Below are 19,532 nucleotides of genomic sequence, written 5' to 3' on the forward strand. Positions count from 1 at the left end.
AATCAAGCATGCTATCCCATCAGTCACTTTGTTGGCAACAGCAGCATATAACATGCTGGAAGCTATATCATCAGTATGTCGAATACTGGCAGGCTCATGCTTGCTGGACAGGTTTCATTGGAACTTCCGGACTAAGACTAAAAAGAAAGGCCTTGTAATCTATGTCTGAAAATTAGCTTATGAAATCCTATGAATCCTAAAGGAACATTATTTACTTTAGTGCTAAAAGATGAGTTCTAATATACTACTAGTGAGTATTAAAGACCACGGCCTTCAGTATGGATTACAACTCAGTATAAAGAAAACTGAAATCTTCACAACTAGACCAATAAACAGCATCTGGAAAAACAGAGAAAATATTGAAGTGGTTAAGGATTTCATTTTACATGCATCCACAGTCAATTCTCACAGAAATCAAATGACATATTGTATTGTGCAAATCTGCTGAAAAGATCTCTTGAAAGTGTCAGATAGGCAAGGTGTCACTTTGAGGACAAAGGTGTGTCTGACCCAAGCATGGTATTTTCAATCATGTCATCCGCATATGAAAGTTGGACCATGAAAGACTATAGAAGAATCGATGCATTTGAATTATGGTATTGGTAATGAATATTGAATGTACGATGGACTGCCAGAAGAACAAACAAATCTTTCTTGGAACCAATTCCCAGTGCAGAGGTGGCCTGGGGACACTGTGTTGAGGATACACTTAGGTGTCGAATCAGAATGAACAGTCCAGAAATATGTCGTAGCGAAGATTCCTGTAGGGGAAAACTAGCAGAAATCACTCTGCAGAGAGAGATAAGAGGCAGATCACGGAGGACCCTGAGAGACAGGGTACAGTGCAAAGGAATCCTGAAGGCACAGAATTAGGGAACGGGAAAGTCAATGTCTCGGAAAGATTAAGACCAAAAAAGACAGGCCTATTAAGTGAACGATGACAGCTGGGAGGAACGTGCTCCTCAGAGTAGTCAAGTACATGAGACCAAAACATCAACAAAGTTAGGAAGGCGGAACGGGGCAGTGGGACCCAAGATGGCCATGCAGGGAGTGCTGACGTGTTGTGGGGACTGCATACAGTCATGGAACAACCTGTGTGTAAACGGCTGGGTGGGAAATGAATTTGCTCTGTAAAGTTACACCAAAACCACAAAAGATATATATATTGTTGTTGTTGTTAAGTACCGTGGAGTCGGTACTTAACCCTGCACAAGGTTTCCGAGGCTGTAAATCTTTACGGGAGCAGACCGCCTCATCTTTCTCCCGGGGAACCGCTCGTAGTTTCGAACTGCCGGACTGCAGCCCAATTCGTAACCACTACGCTACCAGAGCTCCATATATATATACATATATATACTTTTTTTTTTTTTTTTAAGTCAAAAGCCTGTACTGAAAGACTAAATTTTACAGTCAGACTTGGACAGGCTTCCCAGAGAACAGAGTCAGACATTCCTGGGTGACTGACATCTGAGAGCTTAAGATTCTGACCCGAGAGCCTCTGGGGAGTGGTCTGGTCCTTGTGGCCACTAGTATGAGAAGAGGTGGGAGTCTGGGAGACACTCAGTTTCTGCATGACGGTGGGACTCAGAGCATGTCATGAAGGGCAGTCCTTTTCTGATGACAGTGGGTCAATCTGATGTGACCCTGGCTAAAAATAAATCGAAAAAATACCCATCAACCTGACTAATTTTTTAAAGATTGACTCAGTTTTCTTAGTATTGTTTTAGTGCTGTTGTGTCGGTTCCAACAACAGAATAAAACACTGCTTGGTCCTTTCTAGTTTATTAACATTTTTTGTAGTAGGTTCTGTGTGACCAGCACTATGAAAGTCTCTGTAAGGAACCAAATACTTTCTGTCTCTGACCTCGTCTCCTAAGACCTGTGTAGCTTCTGTTTTCTCTACCACTTCCTTGAGCCCCCTGAGACTCACGCATCTCTTAGTGTGACATGCTCCCGTGGCTTGCATACTGCTATGAAAGCGATGTGACCAGTACATCAAATACCAGTAAGCACACTCACAACATTTGTATGGTTTCTAGGCTAAGATTAGGAAGAAAAACTTGGAATCTGCTTCTGAAAACCAGTCAATGAAAACCCAGTGGACTAACACATTACCTGGTAACAGTGCTGACGATGAGCCCCCTAAGTTGGAAGGCTTTCAAAATACGCAGTTGCTCCCCCCGTGGACTCAAACATACCTACAGATGATCGTAAAGATGGCACAGGGCTGGCAGTGCCTTGTTCTGTTGTACAGTGGGGTCATCCTCAGCTGGAGCTGACTTGATGGCACCTAACAACAACAAGGGATTCCCAGGAGAATTCTAGAGGTCACAGGTTATGGCTGCCTCCCTGGGAGCTGACCAGTTCAGTATAGACCGCACTTACAACATGAAACACTTACACAGTGTCATAGGTTTAGACTTTGATAATATCCAGGAGCAGATGTTTCCAGATTCTCCCTTTTACTTCTAGGGGAACTACAGTACCACCGTGAAATCGAACCAAGTTCTGCATTGGAGCTGGGAATCTGAGCTTCCTTTGGAATGTGTGACACACTTCGTAAGAATCAGGAGTGCCGTGGATGATGCTGAGTTTCTGGAATCAATGCCCTGGAGCACATGGAGTGCCTGGGAGAAAGTGGATGGTAAGAAGTGAGGCGGTTTAACAAGTAAAATGTGTTCACATGTAATAGTACTTGGGGATCAAGAGATTCCTGCAGAGTGACAGGCGTGAGTGTGAAACTTGCCGCTAGGTTTTACCTCTAAATCCGTTCACTGAGACAACTATGCAGATTCTGAAAGTGATGGATGCCTTCCAAATGTATAAAGTGTGTTAATTGTGGTAGTGGTGTGCCGTGGAGTCAGTTCTGACCCATAGCAACCCTGGATAGGGTTTCTGAGGCTGTGAATCTTTACGGGAGCAGAGAGCCTCATCTTTCTCCCACGGAATAGCTGGGAGTTTCAAACTGCTGATCTTGAGATTAGCAGCCCAACTCGTAACCACTACACTACCAGAGCTCCTTATCCTAGGCACCAGTGATGCAATTCACATTAATTGTAGTACAATTAATAAACTAGCACAAAATGTTTCATGTTAGTGTTAAGTACCATCAAGTAGGTTCCAACTCATAGCAACCCTCTCTATGGTTTCCAAGGAGCAGCTGGTGAGCTTGAACCACCAATCTTGCAGTTCAAACCAGCTTTCTGGTCCAGTGCCTATCCTATAGCGCCACACCAGGACTCCCAGTTGCATCACAGGTGTCAGGAAAATGTTCTATAAGGAATCAGAGAGTAAATAGTGTAGGCTTTGAGGTTCTCTGTCAAGATGATTTCACTCTGCCAGTGTAATGGCAAAGCAGCCACAGACAATATGAGCACAAAATGAGTGTGGCCTTGTTCCAATAAAACTTTATTTACAAAACCAAGTGGTAGCAACAGTAATCTAGAGGAAGAAGAGTCCTGACGGTACAGCAGTTAAGCACGTGCCTGTGAACTGCAAGGTTAGGAGTTCAAATCCTTAGGAAATGACGTGGGGATCTGCTCCAGTAACCATGACAACCTAGGAAACCCTCGTAGACAGTTCTGCCCTGTCACATGGGGTTGCTCTGAATCCACATCCACTCGAGGCACTTAAGAAGGGCAACAATCGAGAGAGAAGAGTAAAGAGACGATGGACAGATATCTTTTAAATCGTCTTGTTAAGGATATTTCAAAATTTTTGATAATTGAAGTTTGGTGTAGCTACAGTTTACAGTGGGTTTTGCCATCCGTTTTGGAACTCCAGCTAAGCTTCTTAACCGAACCACTTGCTGTTGATTTGATTCCCACTTAAGCTCCACAGGGCTTTCAGGGACTGTCCTTTCAAATCCAGGCCTTTCCACTGCCTGCCTGCCTTTGGGTCGATTTGAATCTCCGGTCTACGGTTAACAGCCAAACTCATTAACCCTTTGCACCACTGTGACTCCATTTTAATGACTGTTTTAAACACCGTAAGACCAGAACCAAATTTGTTCCGACTTCTGTGTCAGAGTAGAACTGTTCTACAGGGTATTCCTGGCTTGAAGCAAAAGTCCAGACCTTCCATAGTCCCCTTGGATGGGTTTGAACTGGAAACTTTTAGTTGAGTGTAGACCGTTTGTACCCCATGTTATTGTCGTTATATGTTGTTGAGTTGGCCCTGACTTTATACACAACAGAATGAACACAGCTTTAAGCATTGGCGGTGCTGATTTTGTGACATGGAGTCAGTTCCAACTCATAACAGCTCTGCATAGGGTTTCCAAGGGTATATAAATCTTTATGGGAGCAAAATGCCTCATCTTTTTCTCATGGAGAGGCTAATACATTCAAACTGCTGACCATGTGGTTAGCATCCCAGCTTATAACCCACTATGCTACCCGGTATCCTTTTGAAGCAGTATAGCTATTCAGTTATCCCTTCTATCACCTGTGCTAAATCTGTAATATTATTATCCCCATTTCATAAAGGAGAAAATTGAGGCAGAGAATAAGGTCATCAAAGATACCAAGAGGTGGAGCCGGCGTCCATCTCAGACAATCTAGGTCCCAGGGCTCACCCTTAGCCATCACATCCTACTGCTGAAAGAGAGACATGCGTACAGAGAAAATAGAGATTACAAAGATAGTAAGAGAGAGGGGGGAAATAACATTATAAACAATGCTAATAAAATAGACGTCTAAAAATGATATCTTCAAATCTGACTTAAGAGTAAGAGGAAAACCTGAATAGTCTTTAGTCACCAAAGCACAGATGCTCAGTCTTGGTTGCACATTATAATTACCTGTGGTTAGTACTGTTCTTGTTAAGCATTGTCTAGTCGGTTCTGACTCATAGTGACCCTATATAGGGTTTCCAAGGATTGGCTGGTAAGTTTGAACCACCAACCTTGCAGTTCACTCAATTTTCTCCTTTATGAAATGCGGATAATAATCGATCTTTCAGTCTAGCAATTATCCTACAGCGCCACACCAGGACTCCCAGTAGAATTTTAAAAACAAACTTGCTCTAGCCATACCCCATGGGGGCAGTTAGTGATGGCACCTCCTAGCCCATTTTTACAGCCCAATTTGGTATGAGTGAGGAGAAACCTTCAGACTGACCTTCTGAACTGCAGATTTGGGACTTGGCAGCCTCCACAATTGTGTGGAGAATGCTGTGGCTGTGTAGGATAAACAATGGACTGCTAGCCACAGGTCTGTGGTTCAAACCCACCAGCTGCTCCACAGGAGAACAATGAGGCTGTCTGTTCCCATAAAGCTTTACAGTCTCAGTTGGAAACGCTATACAGCATCTCTGTGAGGGGGAGCCACATGACAGCACTTAGCGACAATAATGGTGTGGACTGTTTCCTTGACAGTTGGTGAGTTCTGTGAGATGCTGCATCTTATTGCAGAACCCTGGGGCACAAGGGAGGGAAGAGTGGTGATTGGTCTCAGAAATTAATGGAAAAGTCAGACATTTGGGATACCTGTAACCTCCACTTCATAGGGATTGTTGTTGTTGTTAAGTGCCATCCAGTCGATTCCGACCCACAGTGACCCTGTATGGGGTTTCCAAGGAGTGACTGGTGAGCTTGAACCGCCAACCTTGCAGTTCAAACGGCTTTGCAGTCCGGCACGTTAACCCACAGCGCCACACTAGGACTCATGTTAATCCTTCTAAGAGAAGTCGTTCTTGTGGTTGAGGCCAGCAGCCAGATTGCAGTGGGCTGAGGAGGGCTAAGAGAGGCTGAGGCCTGACTGCAGGCTGGGCAGCTCCTCCAGGTAAGCTGATACAAGAAGGGTTCTCCGGGAAGGGATGGGGAGATGGTGGGTTTGTTTAAAAAAGTAGTTTCTTACATCAATGAGAAACTTGTGGGAGACGGTAGAAATCCTTGGGTGTCATGAAGAACAACCCACTTCTGCTGAGATTGGGCCAACCTCATCTGACCATGGCTGAAAATAAGCATAAAAATACCCATCGATCTTGCTGATTTTCGAAAGGATGGCTTCATTGATGCTCTGATTTGTAGGAATCTTCGTAGCAGGTTGAAACATCAGGTATTTGAGTGGTTGGCATTTCTAAGAAGGTGGGAAGAGATGTGATCTGTTACAGTACAACGTAGAGGTCACGAGGGACACTTGACTTTGGGGATGGGGAAACATGGCTTTGCCACATATCAGCTCAGCAAGTTTGGGCTCATTCCTGCCTGTCCTGAGGTCATAAGAGTGCCATGAGAGGATGTGTGTGAGCACTAATCAAGGACTTAACAGAAAGCAGCTACTGTTATCATAGTAACTTTTACTATGTGACCTTTAGTAACCTTTACATAGTAACCTTTACTAACTCGCTGCCGTCCAGTGAGTCCAACTCACAGTGACCTCAGACAGCCAGTGTTGTAACAACAGCAGCAGTGATATTAGCATAGCAGTAAACAACGTGATGGACAGGATCTGTGTTGTCTTGTTTTGTTTAATGAGCACTGACGTTTATGGGTTTGATGCAGAGGTTGAGGCTCCTCAGGCAGGAGGCAGAAGTTTAAGGCAGCTGCTGATGCTGAGTAAGGTGGGAGGCAGTGATTTGAATTGTGACTGAAATTCTCACCGAGCTCTTTCCTTTCCTTCTTTCTTTAACGTACAGCAGTCCAGGATTCTCTTGGGCCTGGTCAACTCTTCATTTACCCCCAGGACAAATTGATGGAAGAAGGTTCCAGTGTCACCATATGTTACATATCTAGAAGTGAGAGTAAAATAAACTGTTATTTGCATGGCCTCAGGATCCATGGAGAACAACTTACTCCAAATGTATCCACATTCACCTTGCGAAGTCTTCCCTTTATTAAGAAAACAGGGACAAATTTCTATTGCAACACAGAGCATGACAAGCTTCTAAATGGCACCGTTCTCTATGTATCAAGTAAGTTTACCAATTCTCCATGGCCCTGTCCAGGTTTCTTGTGAGAAACAATGTGCTCGAATCACCTTTACCGGAAGACAAGCAAATATTTCCACTCAATGGCTTTGATTTACTTTTGCTTTCCAAGTCCTCTAGCAGTGACTCTGGAAACGTTTTCTTGAAGTATGGCTCCCAAGATTTCCGACTGGCTTCTAAACCAACAGTATGACAGAAGAGAAAGCTCCGGCATGACCTGAGTCACAGGAACACACCCTGCTCTGCCTTGTTGTTGTGGTGTGCAGTCCAGTCGGTTCCACCTCACAGTGGCGGTACATGATAGAGTCCAGCTGTCCTACTTCTTGAGTAGCTGACCCCATGCCAATTCGGATTCGAGCACAGTGGCCCAACAGTGTGAGAAGCTCACAAGGAGAGTTATGGGAGAGTGGGATTGGCTCAGCTGCTCAAGATGGAAAGAAACAAGCTTCCAGACAGGGCTTCAACACTGGGATCACACAGCCTTGGAAGAAATGCTATTTTATTGTGCACGCTAACTCGGCAGGCAAACTCAGGCTCTCACTAGTCCTTGGAACTCTCAGTCTGGGACTCAGTTTGTCAGAGTCACACAGTCTGGCTGATTTTCTAACATTGTAAGCATAAACTGCAGCATCTGGAAACCAGACAACACTGCTCTATTTCTTCATCTGTCCATCCATTTTAGCACTATTCATTGAGTGTCTGCTAGCAGGCATCGTGGACACAACCTTACAAAGTCTCTCCATTTCCTGCCTGTTGCTGTGTAGGCTTCCACCTCAGCGATCCTTGGGGTGTTCAGGGTAATTTGGCCTCGGGCCCCCAATAGAACTTCCCTGTTACCTACTTGGTTTCCTAGGACTGCAAGTACAAATCACTACAAACCTGGTGCTTAAAACGACTGCTCTGTGTTTATTCTATCCCCGTTATGAAGGCAGTTGTTTCTGCTACAGCTGCTGTGTGCTGTGGAATCGGTTCTGACTTACAGTGACCCTGTACAGGGTTTCCAAGGCTGTAAATCTTTACGGGAGCAGAAAGCCTCATCTTTCTCCTGCGGAGTAGCTGTTGGATTCAAACTGCCGACCTTGCTGTTAGCAGCCCAACATGTGGCCCATTACACTACCAGAGCTTGTTATGGAGGCTAAAAACTGATATCAAGGTGCCCTTTGGGTCACCGCCCTCAGAACACTCAAGGGAAGGCTTCTTCCTTGCTTACTAGTCCTGGTGGCTTCGGTAGTGTTTGCATTTCTTGGATTATAGCTTCATTGATCCAGTGTGACCATCCTCCATGTGTGTTTCCTCTGTGGTGTTTCTCTGAGAGTGGTGGCGAGTTTTCATCTCTCATACTTGAGACATGTTACTAGGAAGGACTCATCTCCACTGAAGGACATCATGCTGGGTAAAGTGGAGGATCAGCAAAAAAAGCAGAAGACCCCCAGAGAGATGGGTTGACACGATAGCAGCTGCGATGGGTTAAAATACAACAAATATGAGGATGGTGCAGGACACAGCTGTGTTTCATTGTTGTACATTGGTTTACTATGAGTCAGAACCGACTTGACGGCATCTAACAACTAAGCCAGTATGACCTCACCTTAACTTGATTACATCTATACAGACCCTATTTCCAAATGAAACACATTCACAGGTCCTGGAAGCTGTTGGTGTTAGGTGCCATCAAGTCTGTAATTGTACACAACGGAACTAAACACTGCCCAGTCCTGTGCCAATCTAATCATCATTGCTATGCTTCAGTCTGTTGCTGCTTTGTTGTTGTTGTTGTCAGGTGCCATCGATTTGGAACTGACTCATAGTGACCCCATGCACAGCAGAACGAAACAATGTCCGATCCTAGGCCAACCTCACTACCGCTGCCACACTTGAGTCCATCAATGATGCCACCTGGCCAATCCATCTCATTAGGGGTCTTCCTCTTTTTCTCTGACCCTCCACCTTACCCAGCATGACATCCTTCTCCAGCAACTGTTCCCTCCGGACAATATGTCCAAAGTATGAGAGATGAAGCTTAGCCATCTTGGCCTCCAAGGAGCACTCTGGCTGCACTTCTTCCAAAACAGATCTATTGGTTCTTTTGGCAGTCCATGGCACTTTCAGTATTCTCTTCCAACACCACAACTCAAAGGCATCAATTCTTCTACAAGCTTCCTTATTCACTGTTGCTGTTACCATGGGGTAATCCAAGTTGGGGGAGGGGGGCCTTCCCTTCATTTTATTAAGAATGATGACCTTCTCCAGGGATTGGTCCCTCCTCATAATATGTCCAAAGTATGAGAGCCGAAGTCTGGCCTTCCTGGCTTCCAAGGAGCATTCTGGCTGTACTTCTTCCAACACAGATCTGTTTGTTCTTTTGGCAGGTCATGGTACTTTAATATTTTCCTCCAACACTATAACACAAATGCATCAATTCATCTACTATCTTCCTATTCATTGTCCAACTTTCACATGTATATGAAGCTGTTGAAAATGTCATGGTTGGGGTTGGGCACAATTTAGTCCTCATACTGACATCTTTGCTCTTGAACACTTTAAAGAGGTCTGTGCAGCAGAAGTTGTTGTTGTTGTTGTTAAGTGCTGTCAAGTCGATTCCAACCCATAGCAACCCTGTATAGGGTTTCCAAGAAGCAGCTGGTGAGCTTGGACCACCGACCTTGCAGTTCAAACGACTTTGCAGTCTGATGCATTAACCCACAGCACCACACTTCAGCCCACTAACTGCACTGCTAACTGCAAGGTAGGTACCTCAAACCTACCAGCTGTTCTCAGAAACCCTATACAAGAGTGCCATGAGATGGCTCCAACTTGATGACATAGAACAACAACTTATTTATCTTTAAATAACGGGACTTAACCAGGTCTTTCTTCTACTTATTGATGTTTTCATTTTTTTACATTTTTATGTGAATGGACAGAAGTACTTGAGGAGCCCAAGAACTTTTCTTGTGAAACCCAGGACTTGAAGACTTTGAACTGTACTTGGGATCATGGGCATGACACACGTTTGGACATACAGCCTTTCCAACGCTACACTTTATTTGAATCGTAAGTCAGTTATAGGCGTATCATTGATAGATTTCAACCTTCATTGTTTCAGGTATCAGTGACAACACAGCAAAAGCTGCATTTTGATGATGCAGAAAATTTTCAAATGTCTCAAAACCAATCTGCCGTTGGTCACAAGTGTGCAATACCTTCTTTCTGAATCTTGTTAAAGTGATATGTGACCAAAAGAAAAAAAATAAGAAAGATAGAAAGGTAGCTGGTGGTCCAACATGATGTGAAAATATCTCCATCTTATGGTTTGGGTCTACTTAAGTCTCTGACTCTCTCTGAGTATTCAAAGTTAAATCAGAGGGTTTTCTCATAATAATGAATGACTCAGGGTTTCCATGTTCAATATACAAACATTCACAATTTACATATGTAACCCCAAAAATCAAATTTCTTGAAATGGTATTTTCTTTGTTGGACTTTGGAGGTGGTGGCTTCATGCTGTTGTGTGAGACCTGGCATGAAAGTCATTGAGTGTGCCCCAAGGTTAAGTAGACTCTGTAATTGTTTCTTTGTTTGTTTAAAGATTCTCCCAAGAAAAGAAAGATTGTGAAAAACTAAACTGGTGCACTTGGCAAGTACGTCAAGATTCCCAAGAAATGTATAACTTCACACTTGTGGCTGAAAACTATCTGAGGAAGAGGAGCGTCAATCTTGATTTCACATTGACTCATCGAGGTGAGTCTAGAAGTCTCCTCACCCAAGGTGTCATGGACAAATCTTTGTTTGACGTATCATGTGACCAAGTGAAATGTTCTGTAAGGTTTTGTCTCATTTCATGTAGAAGTGTAAGTTGTCATTTAAGGTTTGAGTAGAAGATTTTAACTCTCTCATACCACATTTTTCATGCATGTCTAGGACATATTTGTTTGCTTTTATTCTATTTGGGGTATTTATATCTTGAGCTTCTTGAATCTGTAGTAATGTCGTTCTCCAAGTTTGGGGACTATTTTGGGTGAATTATTTTTAGAACTGTACTTTTTTCTCCTCTCTTTCTAAGACTCCAATGATACAGATGTTAGAGCATCTGCTACTGTCTCAAGAATCTCTCTGAGGCTTTGTTCATTAAAAAAAAAAAAAAAATCCCTCTATCCTTCTTTATCTAGATTGGGTAATTTGTATTGATTCTTCATTTAGTGCATTGACTCTTCTGTTATTTGTGCCCTGCTATTGATTCTTCGAAGGGTTCTGCTACAATCCTCCAACTATGGGTTGCTTCGCCAAGGCCTGATGCCCCTCTGCAATCCCCTCCACCTTTGGTTTCATTTTAAGAGCTCTCATGTAGTTCAGAGTTTGTAATATAATCACTTCGAGAAATGGGCTGCCTTGCCTAACTGTATTTTGACTGTAAGTCTGGATTGTGGACCATGTTTCTCAAACATTTTCATACAAAAAAAAAAAAAAAAAAAACCACACAAAAACCCAAAAAACTTGTTGAATAAATACATGAGTAAATGAACTCCCTATTTGCCAAAGTCTTTTTGGATATGCACTTGAATTTTCTTTTTCTTTTCTTGTGATTTGTTGACAGTTCACCCAATGTCTCCCTTTAATTTCTTCCATAAGAATGTAAATTCCACAAGTGCCGTTGTGACCTGGCAGGTGCACCCCATTGGGAGGTCACACACACTTTTGTGTCAGGTGGAACTCCATCATGATGGACACGTGATACAAGTAAGAGCTGGATTTCCTAATTTGTCTAGAATTTGATTTTTCCTAATTTGTCCAGAACAGAGAGATTGCTTGGAGTGAGATCTCTTCCAACTGTTATTCTCGAGTGTATTGTATGGCGTGGATCATCTTTTTTAAAAGGTCCATGAAATGAATCATAGACTTTTAGAGTTGTGAGAAGTTGTTCAGAGATTTACTCTTTTCAGAGTCTTACTTCAAATTAGACTTGGCCAAGGAGTCCTGGTGTGGCGCTGTACCACAGACACTGGACCACAAAGTCAGTTTGAACTGTAAGGTCAGCAATTCAACCCACCAGCCACTCCTCAGAAGCTCTATACAGAGTCGCCATGAGTCGTAACTGACTCAACAGCACTTAACAATAACAGCAACAACATTGTCTTAACTGGCTTTCAGTAAGTAAGGTCTGCTCACCAATTTTTCTTTAAATATGCTTTATTTTTATTGCTTTTGTTATTGCTGCTGAAAATCTACCTGGCAGAATATGCACCAATTCAACGATTCCTCCATATACAATTCAGTGACACTGGGACATTCTGCAGGATGTGCAACCGTTCTCAGCATCCTTTTCTGAGTTGTTCCTCCCACATTGACACAAATCCACTGCTCCCTAAAGCTTCCTATGACTTTTGTCCATTTGATCCCATCCTGGTGGCACAACTCAGCTACCAAGTGGAAGGGCACTGGTTCACACCCAGAGCCCACTCCGTGGGAGAACAGGTCTGCTTCTGCTTCAGTAAAGTTTACAGTCTAGGGGACCCAAAAGGGCGGCTCTCCTTGCCCCGTAGAGAAGCTCTGAGTCACAATCCACTTGAGACAAGCAGTACAACAACACGGCAGTTCTTTAAAACAGCCCAATGCTTACGGAAGATGTTTTCTTACTAATTTAGCTAAACTTTCCAAACCACACCAACTGAACACACTTCTGTGGAGTCCGTTCCATTCACAGCCACCCTATAAGACAGTAGAAAGTGCTCCTGCCTTGGTGGTGGTGGTGGTTATGTGCCGTGGAGTCAGTTCCGACTCATAGCGACCTGTACAGGGTTTCCAAGGCTGTAAATCTTTACATGAGCAGAAAGCAGCATCTTTCTCCTGCGGAACAGCTGGTAGTCATGGCTTGTAGCCCAATTCGTAACCACTACTTTACCAGAGTGCCTGCCTTAGACAGCCTCATTTGTCTCCTCTGAGCTTCTGTGGGTTTGAACCACTGACTTTTCTGTTAGCAGCCCAAAGTGCAACCCACTGCACCATTGCTGTTGCCATCTAGTCATTTCTGACTCACAGCGACCCTGTGTAGGGCTTCTGAGGAGCAGCTGGTGGGTTTGAACTGCTGTCCTTGTGATTCACAGCCCAGTGTTGATCCTACAGCGCCATGCCAGGAGTCCAACTGCACCATTAGAACGCCTTAATGAAGCCTTCGGGGGATATTTTTGGTTTAAGGTTTTTAAAACTTATCACAAGGCAATAGTTTGAAGGTTTCATCCAATCACAATAGCTCCAGAAAGTTTGCATTCCATGAGAATTTGAAATCCTGTACCTCATTTTTTCCAGTTTTATTCAGGAGTTTCCTATAGAATCCTTGATTGAAATGTTTAGTCATGGTCACTGGGCACCAGCTAGCACCTATGGTCCCTTCACAGAGCACTGAGTTGTTCAAGGAGGCTGTTGACCACACAGTCCATAGCCTAGTCCTGATTCGCCTTCCTTTGTGCTCTAAGTGAATAGAAACTAATTGTTGTACCTTGAAACTCACCAATTCTTTTGCTTCTCACTTCTTTGTCTTTCTTCTGTTTTATTTTGTTGTTGTTATTTGTCTGTTTGGCCAAGCAGCAGAAAAATGTTTCCGTCAAGTTGAATGGTGAATACCTTATAAGTGAAATGCAGCCACACACGTATTATCTGGTCCGAGTACGCTGTGCTTATAGTGACCACTTCTGGAAATGGAGCGAATGGACTGATCAGGAAGTCACCACCCTTGAAGCTGGTATGTTCAGCTCCCGACCATGTAACCGAAGGCCTAAGCTAACTAACAAGAGATGGGTTGGATCCTTAAGAGCTTTTGGCAATGCCAAAACTCAGGGGAAAGCATTAAAGCAGAGACTGTTCATCATCTTTTAAAAGAAAATCTGGATGAGCCATCAAAGAGTGCCAGGAACGGCAGGAGAGGGGAGTATACACATGCTAAAAATAAAAGATAAAAATGAAAAATCTAATCACATGCGAATGGGCAGCCATCTACTTCATATATTTGACGTCACTGTTATTTCTACTGTCCATTTTCTTTCTGACCTCTGGTGTAGCTAAGTGCCTTTGAGTCAGTTCCAACTCAAAGTGACCCTATGTAGGGTTTCCAAGGAGCGACTGGTGGGTTTGAACCACTGGTCTTGCAATTCAAACCGCACTTGTCATTGAGGGCTTTTCCTACAACTTCACACCAAAATGGTTTCTAAGCTAGTACTGGTGTTGGATTCACATTGATCTTGGACTATGTGAGTGAGTGTTGCCCTTTGATTCAATGCTGGTGACAAATAGGAGTGATAATGCCAAGGAGAGAGGAACTGTAATGTGATCATTAGCAAGCCATCTGCTCCAGCATGAGCCCTCTCCAGCTTGCTCTCAGAGGAAGTGTTGCCTCAATATTCACTGAACAGAGAGACTTTTCCTCCCAAATGATTATGTCTCTGAGCTCCACTGGGCCTTAGGAGATTAGATTGTCAAGCTTTGCATCCTTTCCTTCCAACTTAAGATCATATACCATTACATTACCCATTTTACAGTCTTCGCAACTTGAACCATAGATTGCCCAATTTTCAAAGTTAATAGATGGCTAGGTCATATGTCGTGGTGCTGTAGGATAATTACTAGACTACTAACTGCAAGTTGGCAGTTCAAACCCACCAGCTGCTTCTCAGAAACCATATACAGGGTCACTAGGAGTCAGAATATACTCCGCAGCACTTAAAACAACAATAATAGTAACAGTTATTATTATAGCTTTTTGTTATTGTTATGTGCTATCGAGTCAGCTCTAACTCATAGTAACCCTGTGTAGGTCGTCTGGGGAGTGGCTGGTGGGCTTGAACTGCCAGTCTTGCAACTGGCAATCCAGTGCTTATACGATAGTGCCATGTCAGGACTCATTATTCTAGGTAGCAGATAATACTCTAGTGTTAAGTACGTGCTCCTCATTCTTCTAAGTGCTATTTGTCTCTTTTAATCATTACAACGTATGGTAGATAGAGGAGAACAGTGAGGTACAAAAAGCTTAAGTAAGGAGCTGTGGTGACACTGTGGGCTAAGCATTGTCCTGCTAACTCCAATGTCAGTGCTTCAAACTCAACAGCCAATCACAGGAAGATGAGGCTGTCTGCTCCCATAAAGCTTTGCAGTCTTGACAACCCTACGGAGCAGTCCTACTCTATCCTGTAGGATTGCTGTGATTCGGGATTGACTTGATGGCAGAGGTGGTGGTGGTAACCAGAAAGCAGGAGCCCTGGTGATTAGGTCCTTGGAAGTTCAAACCCACCAGCTGCTCTGCAGGAGGAAACTGGGGCAGTCTGCTTTTGTAAAGATCACAGCCTGGGAAACCCTATGGGGCCGTTCAACTTTGTCCGGAAGGGTCACTATGAGGAAGAATCAGGTCAGTGACTGCTTGAGGTGGTTCTCACAACTACTCAGGTAGTCAGATTCCAGAGCTCCATCCGTAACAGAAGTAGATATTGTTGTTATTACAACTTTGTGGCCCTGTTCATTCAAGTCTTGGCATTGTACAGCCAAAGGAAGAGCTATATGTATTTATTTTACTCCATCTTATAATTTGTGGTGGCAGTCTGGCAGAACTCTGTCTCCTTCATCCTCACAGGGCCACTTTAAAGCAGTCTTTGGAATGGGGGGCATTGAGAGAAACTAATCAGAATCAGCATATGGGGACTGTCTCATTTCAGCCTCAGTCACTGATGGTTTCTAACCACCCTCAGACCCTCCAATACTTCAATCATGTTTATTAGGAGTGCAGACCATTCCAGAATCTCTTCTGTGGAAAGTCCTAATCCTGATAGGAATGTGGTATACTCCTAAGCTTTGTTAAGGAATTGTAGCTTAAACAATACGGTTTTGCATTGGGTTTTTTGTTTTTGACATGTTTTTTTCAGCATTATAACTTCAATGAAGTATAAAAGGGGAATGGCAAAAGAGTAGAGTTCTTAGTAAATCGTGTTTCTTTCCTATTATGATAGAGTAAGTCTGACAATCCTTGACTTTGCTTTTGGTAATGACAGAAAAATAAAAATGAGATGAATCTACTGATGGTGAATGGATAGATATTTTTATTTCTGATAATACTTTGCATGGGAACACTGAATGGTTTAAAATTAAGAAAGGTGTGTGACAGCATTGTATTCTTTCACCATACTTATTCAACCTGTATGCTGATTAAATAATCTGAGAAACTGGGTTATATGAAAAAAAATGTGGCATCAGGATTGGAGGAAGATTCATTAACAACCTGCAATATGCAGATGATACAACCTTTCTTGCTGAAAGTGAAAAAAGACTTAAAACATTTACTGATGAAGATCAAAGAGCAACCTGCAATATGCAGATGATACAACCATGCTTGCTGAAAGTGAAGAAGGCTTAAAACAGTTACTGATGACTATCAAAGAGCACAGCCTTGGGTATGAATTGCAACTCAATGTAAATAAAACAAAAATCCTCACCACTGGACCAATAAACAACATTCTTATCAATGGAAAAAAGATTGAAGTTGTCAAGGACTTCATTCTTCTTGGATCACTATCCACACTCACAGAAGCAGCAGTCAAGAAATCAAACAATGTATTGCATTAGGCAAATCTGCTGCACAAGACCTTTTTAAAGTGTTGAAGAGCAAAGATGTCAGCTTGAGGACTAAGGTGCGCCTGACCCAAGCCATGGTATTTTCAATAACCTCACATGCATGTGAAAGCTGGACAGTGAATAAGGAAGAATGTAGAAGAATTGATGCCTTTGAGTTATGATTTTGGAGGAGACTATTGAAAGTGCCATGGGCTGCCAAAAGAACCAATAGATCAGTTTTGGAAGACGTGCAACCAGAGTGCTCGTTGGAGGCCAGAATGGCCAGACTTCGTCTCTCATACTTTGGACATATTGTCAGGAGGGACCAGACTCTGGAGAAGGATATCATGTTTGGTACGGTGGATGGTCAAAGAAAAAGAGGAAGCCCCCCAACGAGATGGATTGGTAAAGTGGCAGCATCAATGGGCTCAAGCATGGCAACAATAGTGAGGTTGGCCCAGGATCGGGCAGTGTTTCGTTCTGCTGTGCATAATAAGGTTGTATGAGTTGGTACCGACTTGATGGTACCTAACAACAACAACAACAATGCTAGGTAACTCATCATTTATGTGCATTATAATCATACTTAGGAGCCCTGGTGTAACAATGATTAAAGTGTTGCCACTCTAGTTCTAACCTAGTAGCCACTAGTGGTGCTGTAGTATCTGTAGCACTAGAGTGCTAAAAAAAATTTGAAGTTCAAACCCACCAACCACTCCAAAGGAGAAAGAAGATGCTTTCTGCTCCCATAAAAATTTATAGCCTCAGAAACCCTATACAGTCACTATGAGTCAGAACGAATGTGATGGCACTTAACAACAACAATAACAACAACATAGAGTTGTTAAGAGTATCAAATAAGTGAACATATATACAGCACTTTGGAAATAGAGCTGCACCTGGTAACTCTTTTATAAATGTTAGCTGGTGTTATATATAATCCTCACAATTGGACCAATAAGCAACATCATGATAAATGGAGAAAAGATTGAGGTTATCAAGGATTCCATTTTACTTGGATCCACAGTCAGCATCCATGGAAGTAACAGTCAAGAAATCAAACATCATATTACATTGGGCAAGTCAGCTGCAAAAGGTCTCTTCAAAGTATTAAAAAGTAATGAGAATGGAAAGGAGGCAGGACAAGATGGCAGACTAGGTAGAAAAGCTGGACAAGAAAGATTCAGAGAATGGTCCTAGAACTGGGAGCTTCAGATAAAATAAATGGATTGAGTGCTTACCAGGAGAGAGAGTTGAACAGATGTGGCAAGTATGGAAGTGTCTTCTAATTTGGGCCAGCTAATGGGACCTGACACAGCTATCTTGAGTGTGTGTGAGCAGATTAAGAGACAAGAAAACATTCAACCCAGTCACTTTTCAGCAGGTTATTATTCAGTTTCCATGTATTCAACTTTATTTTCTTGGTCTTCTTATTGCTGATTTCTAGTTTTATAGCATTGTGGTCTGAAAAGATGCTTTGTAGTATTTTGATGTTTGTAAATTTATGGAGGCTTGATTTGTGACACATGGTCAATTCTGGAGAATGTTCCATGTGCACTGGAGAAGGCTGTATGTTGAGCTGTTTTGGGGTTGAATGCTCTGTACGCATCTTTGAGGTCAAGTAGGTTAATTGTGTTGTTTAGTTCCTCTGTAACTTTGTCAAGCTTCTTTCTGGTTGTTCTGTCCCTTTTCACAAGTGGCAGATTAAAATCTCCCACTATAATTGTAGATTTATCTATTTCTTTCTTCGATTCTAGTAGGGTTTTCTTCATATATCTTGGTGCTCTTTCATTGAGAGCGTAGATATTTATTATGGTTATGTTGTCTTGCTCAATTGACCCTTTGATCATGAGATAGTGTCCTTCTTTATCTCTTATGATGGTTTTTGTCTTAAAGTTAATTTATCAGATATTAGTATTGCCACTCCTGCTTGTTTATTATTGCAGTTAGCTTGGTATATTTTTTTCCATCGTTTTACTTTTAGTCTGTTTGTCTCTTCACTGGTGCATTAACTCTATTGGCATTCAGTGTAATTATTGATAGGTATGAATTAATTGTTGCCATTATGTTAATTTTTGATAGTGCTGTTTGTTCCTTTGTTCTGCATGCCTTCTTGTGCTGAGTTTGTGTGTTTTTTGTGTGCTATTTCTTGTCAGTTTCTTCTTAGTTTTCATGTTCTGCTTGGATGTTCATTTTCATGGCAAGTTGTGAAGTATTAATTTTTTGGGGGGTTACCCTATAGTCTGTTAACTTTCCCTTCCATTTAAGACAGTCTATTGTATCCTGTAATCTACCTGATCTCCTCACCACCTGGATCTCTGTTCCTCTATGTTTCCCTTCTTTGACATTGTTATTTTGCTCTTCAGTTGACCTCCCAGCTCCTTTGAATTCATTGTTGTAATTTTGTTCTGTTCTGGACTCTGCTATCTGTTGTCTGAGTTTCAGGTGGTGTTGCCTTACCTGTCAATCTCTGGTTGTTGTCTGTTCTTGTTGGTTTTCACTCTAAAGAACTCCCTTTAGGATGTTTTGAAGTGCTGGATTGGTTTTGACAAAATCTCTTAGCTTCTGTTTATCCTGGAATGTTTTGATTGCACCATCGCATTTGATTGACAGTTTTGCTGGATAGACGATTCTTGATTGGCAGGTTTTTTTCTTTTAGGTTTTATATATGCCTCCCATTGCTTTCTTGCCTGCATGGTTTCTGTTGAGAAGTCAGAGCTTAATCTGATTTGCTTGCCTTTGTAGGTAACACTTCTTTTTTCCTTGGCTGCTTTTAGGATGCTCTCCTTATCTTTGATTTTGGAGAATTTGATTATGGTATGTCTTGGTGATTTTCTTTTGGGGTATATCCTTCCTGGGGTACATTCGGCTTCTTGAATGTTTATCTTCTTATTCTACAAGATGTTAGGAAAATTTTTTTCCATAAGTTCTTCAACTATCTCCTCTGTGGGTTTCTCTGATTCTTCCTGTTCCAGAATGTCAATAATTCTAAAGTTATTCATCTTCATGTTATC

The 19,532-nt window shown here is 42.4% G+C and overlaps 1 protein-coding gene across 1 annotated transcript in view; it reads left to right on the forward strand.

Moving 5' to 3' along the window:
- The window catches only part of OSMR (oncostatin M receptor), a 69,755-nt gene that overhangs the window by 8,753 nt on the left and 41,470 nt on the right, over positions 1–19,532 (forward strand). Inside the window, exons 4-9 of the mRNA XM_006874681.1 lie at positions 2,473–2,644; positions 6,643–6,915; positions 9,855–9,984; positions 10,520–10,671; positions 11,525–11,667; positions 13,513–13,666. Of these exons, the coding sequence (XP_006874743.1) occupies positions 2,473–2,644; positions 6,643–6,915; positions 9,855–9,984; positions 10,520–10,671; positions 11,525–11,667; positions 13,513–13,666 (1,024 nt within the window). The remainder of the gene's footprint in view (positions 1–2,472; positions 2,645–6,642; positions 6,916–9,854; positions 9,985–10,519; positions 10,672–11,524; positions 11,668–13,512; positions 13,667–19,532) is intronic.

The sequence above is a fragment of the Chrysochloris asiatica genome, unplaced genomic scaffold (genome assembly GCF_000296735.1).
Source record: "Chrysochloris asiatica unplaced genomic scaffold, ChrAsi1.0 scaffold00293, whole genome shotgun sequence".
NCBI lineage: Eukaryota > Metazoa > Chordata > Mammalia > Afrosoricida > Chrysochloridae > Chrysochloris > Chrysochloris asiatica.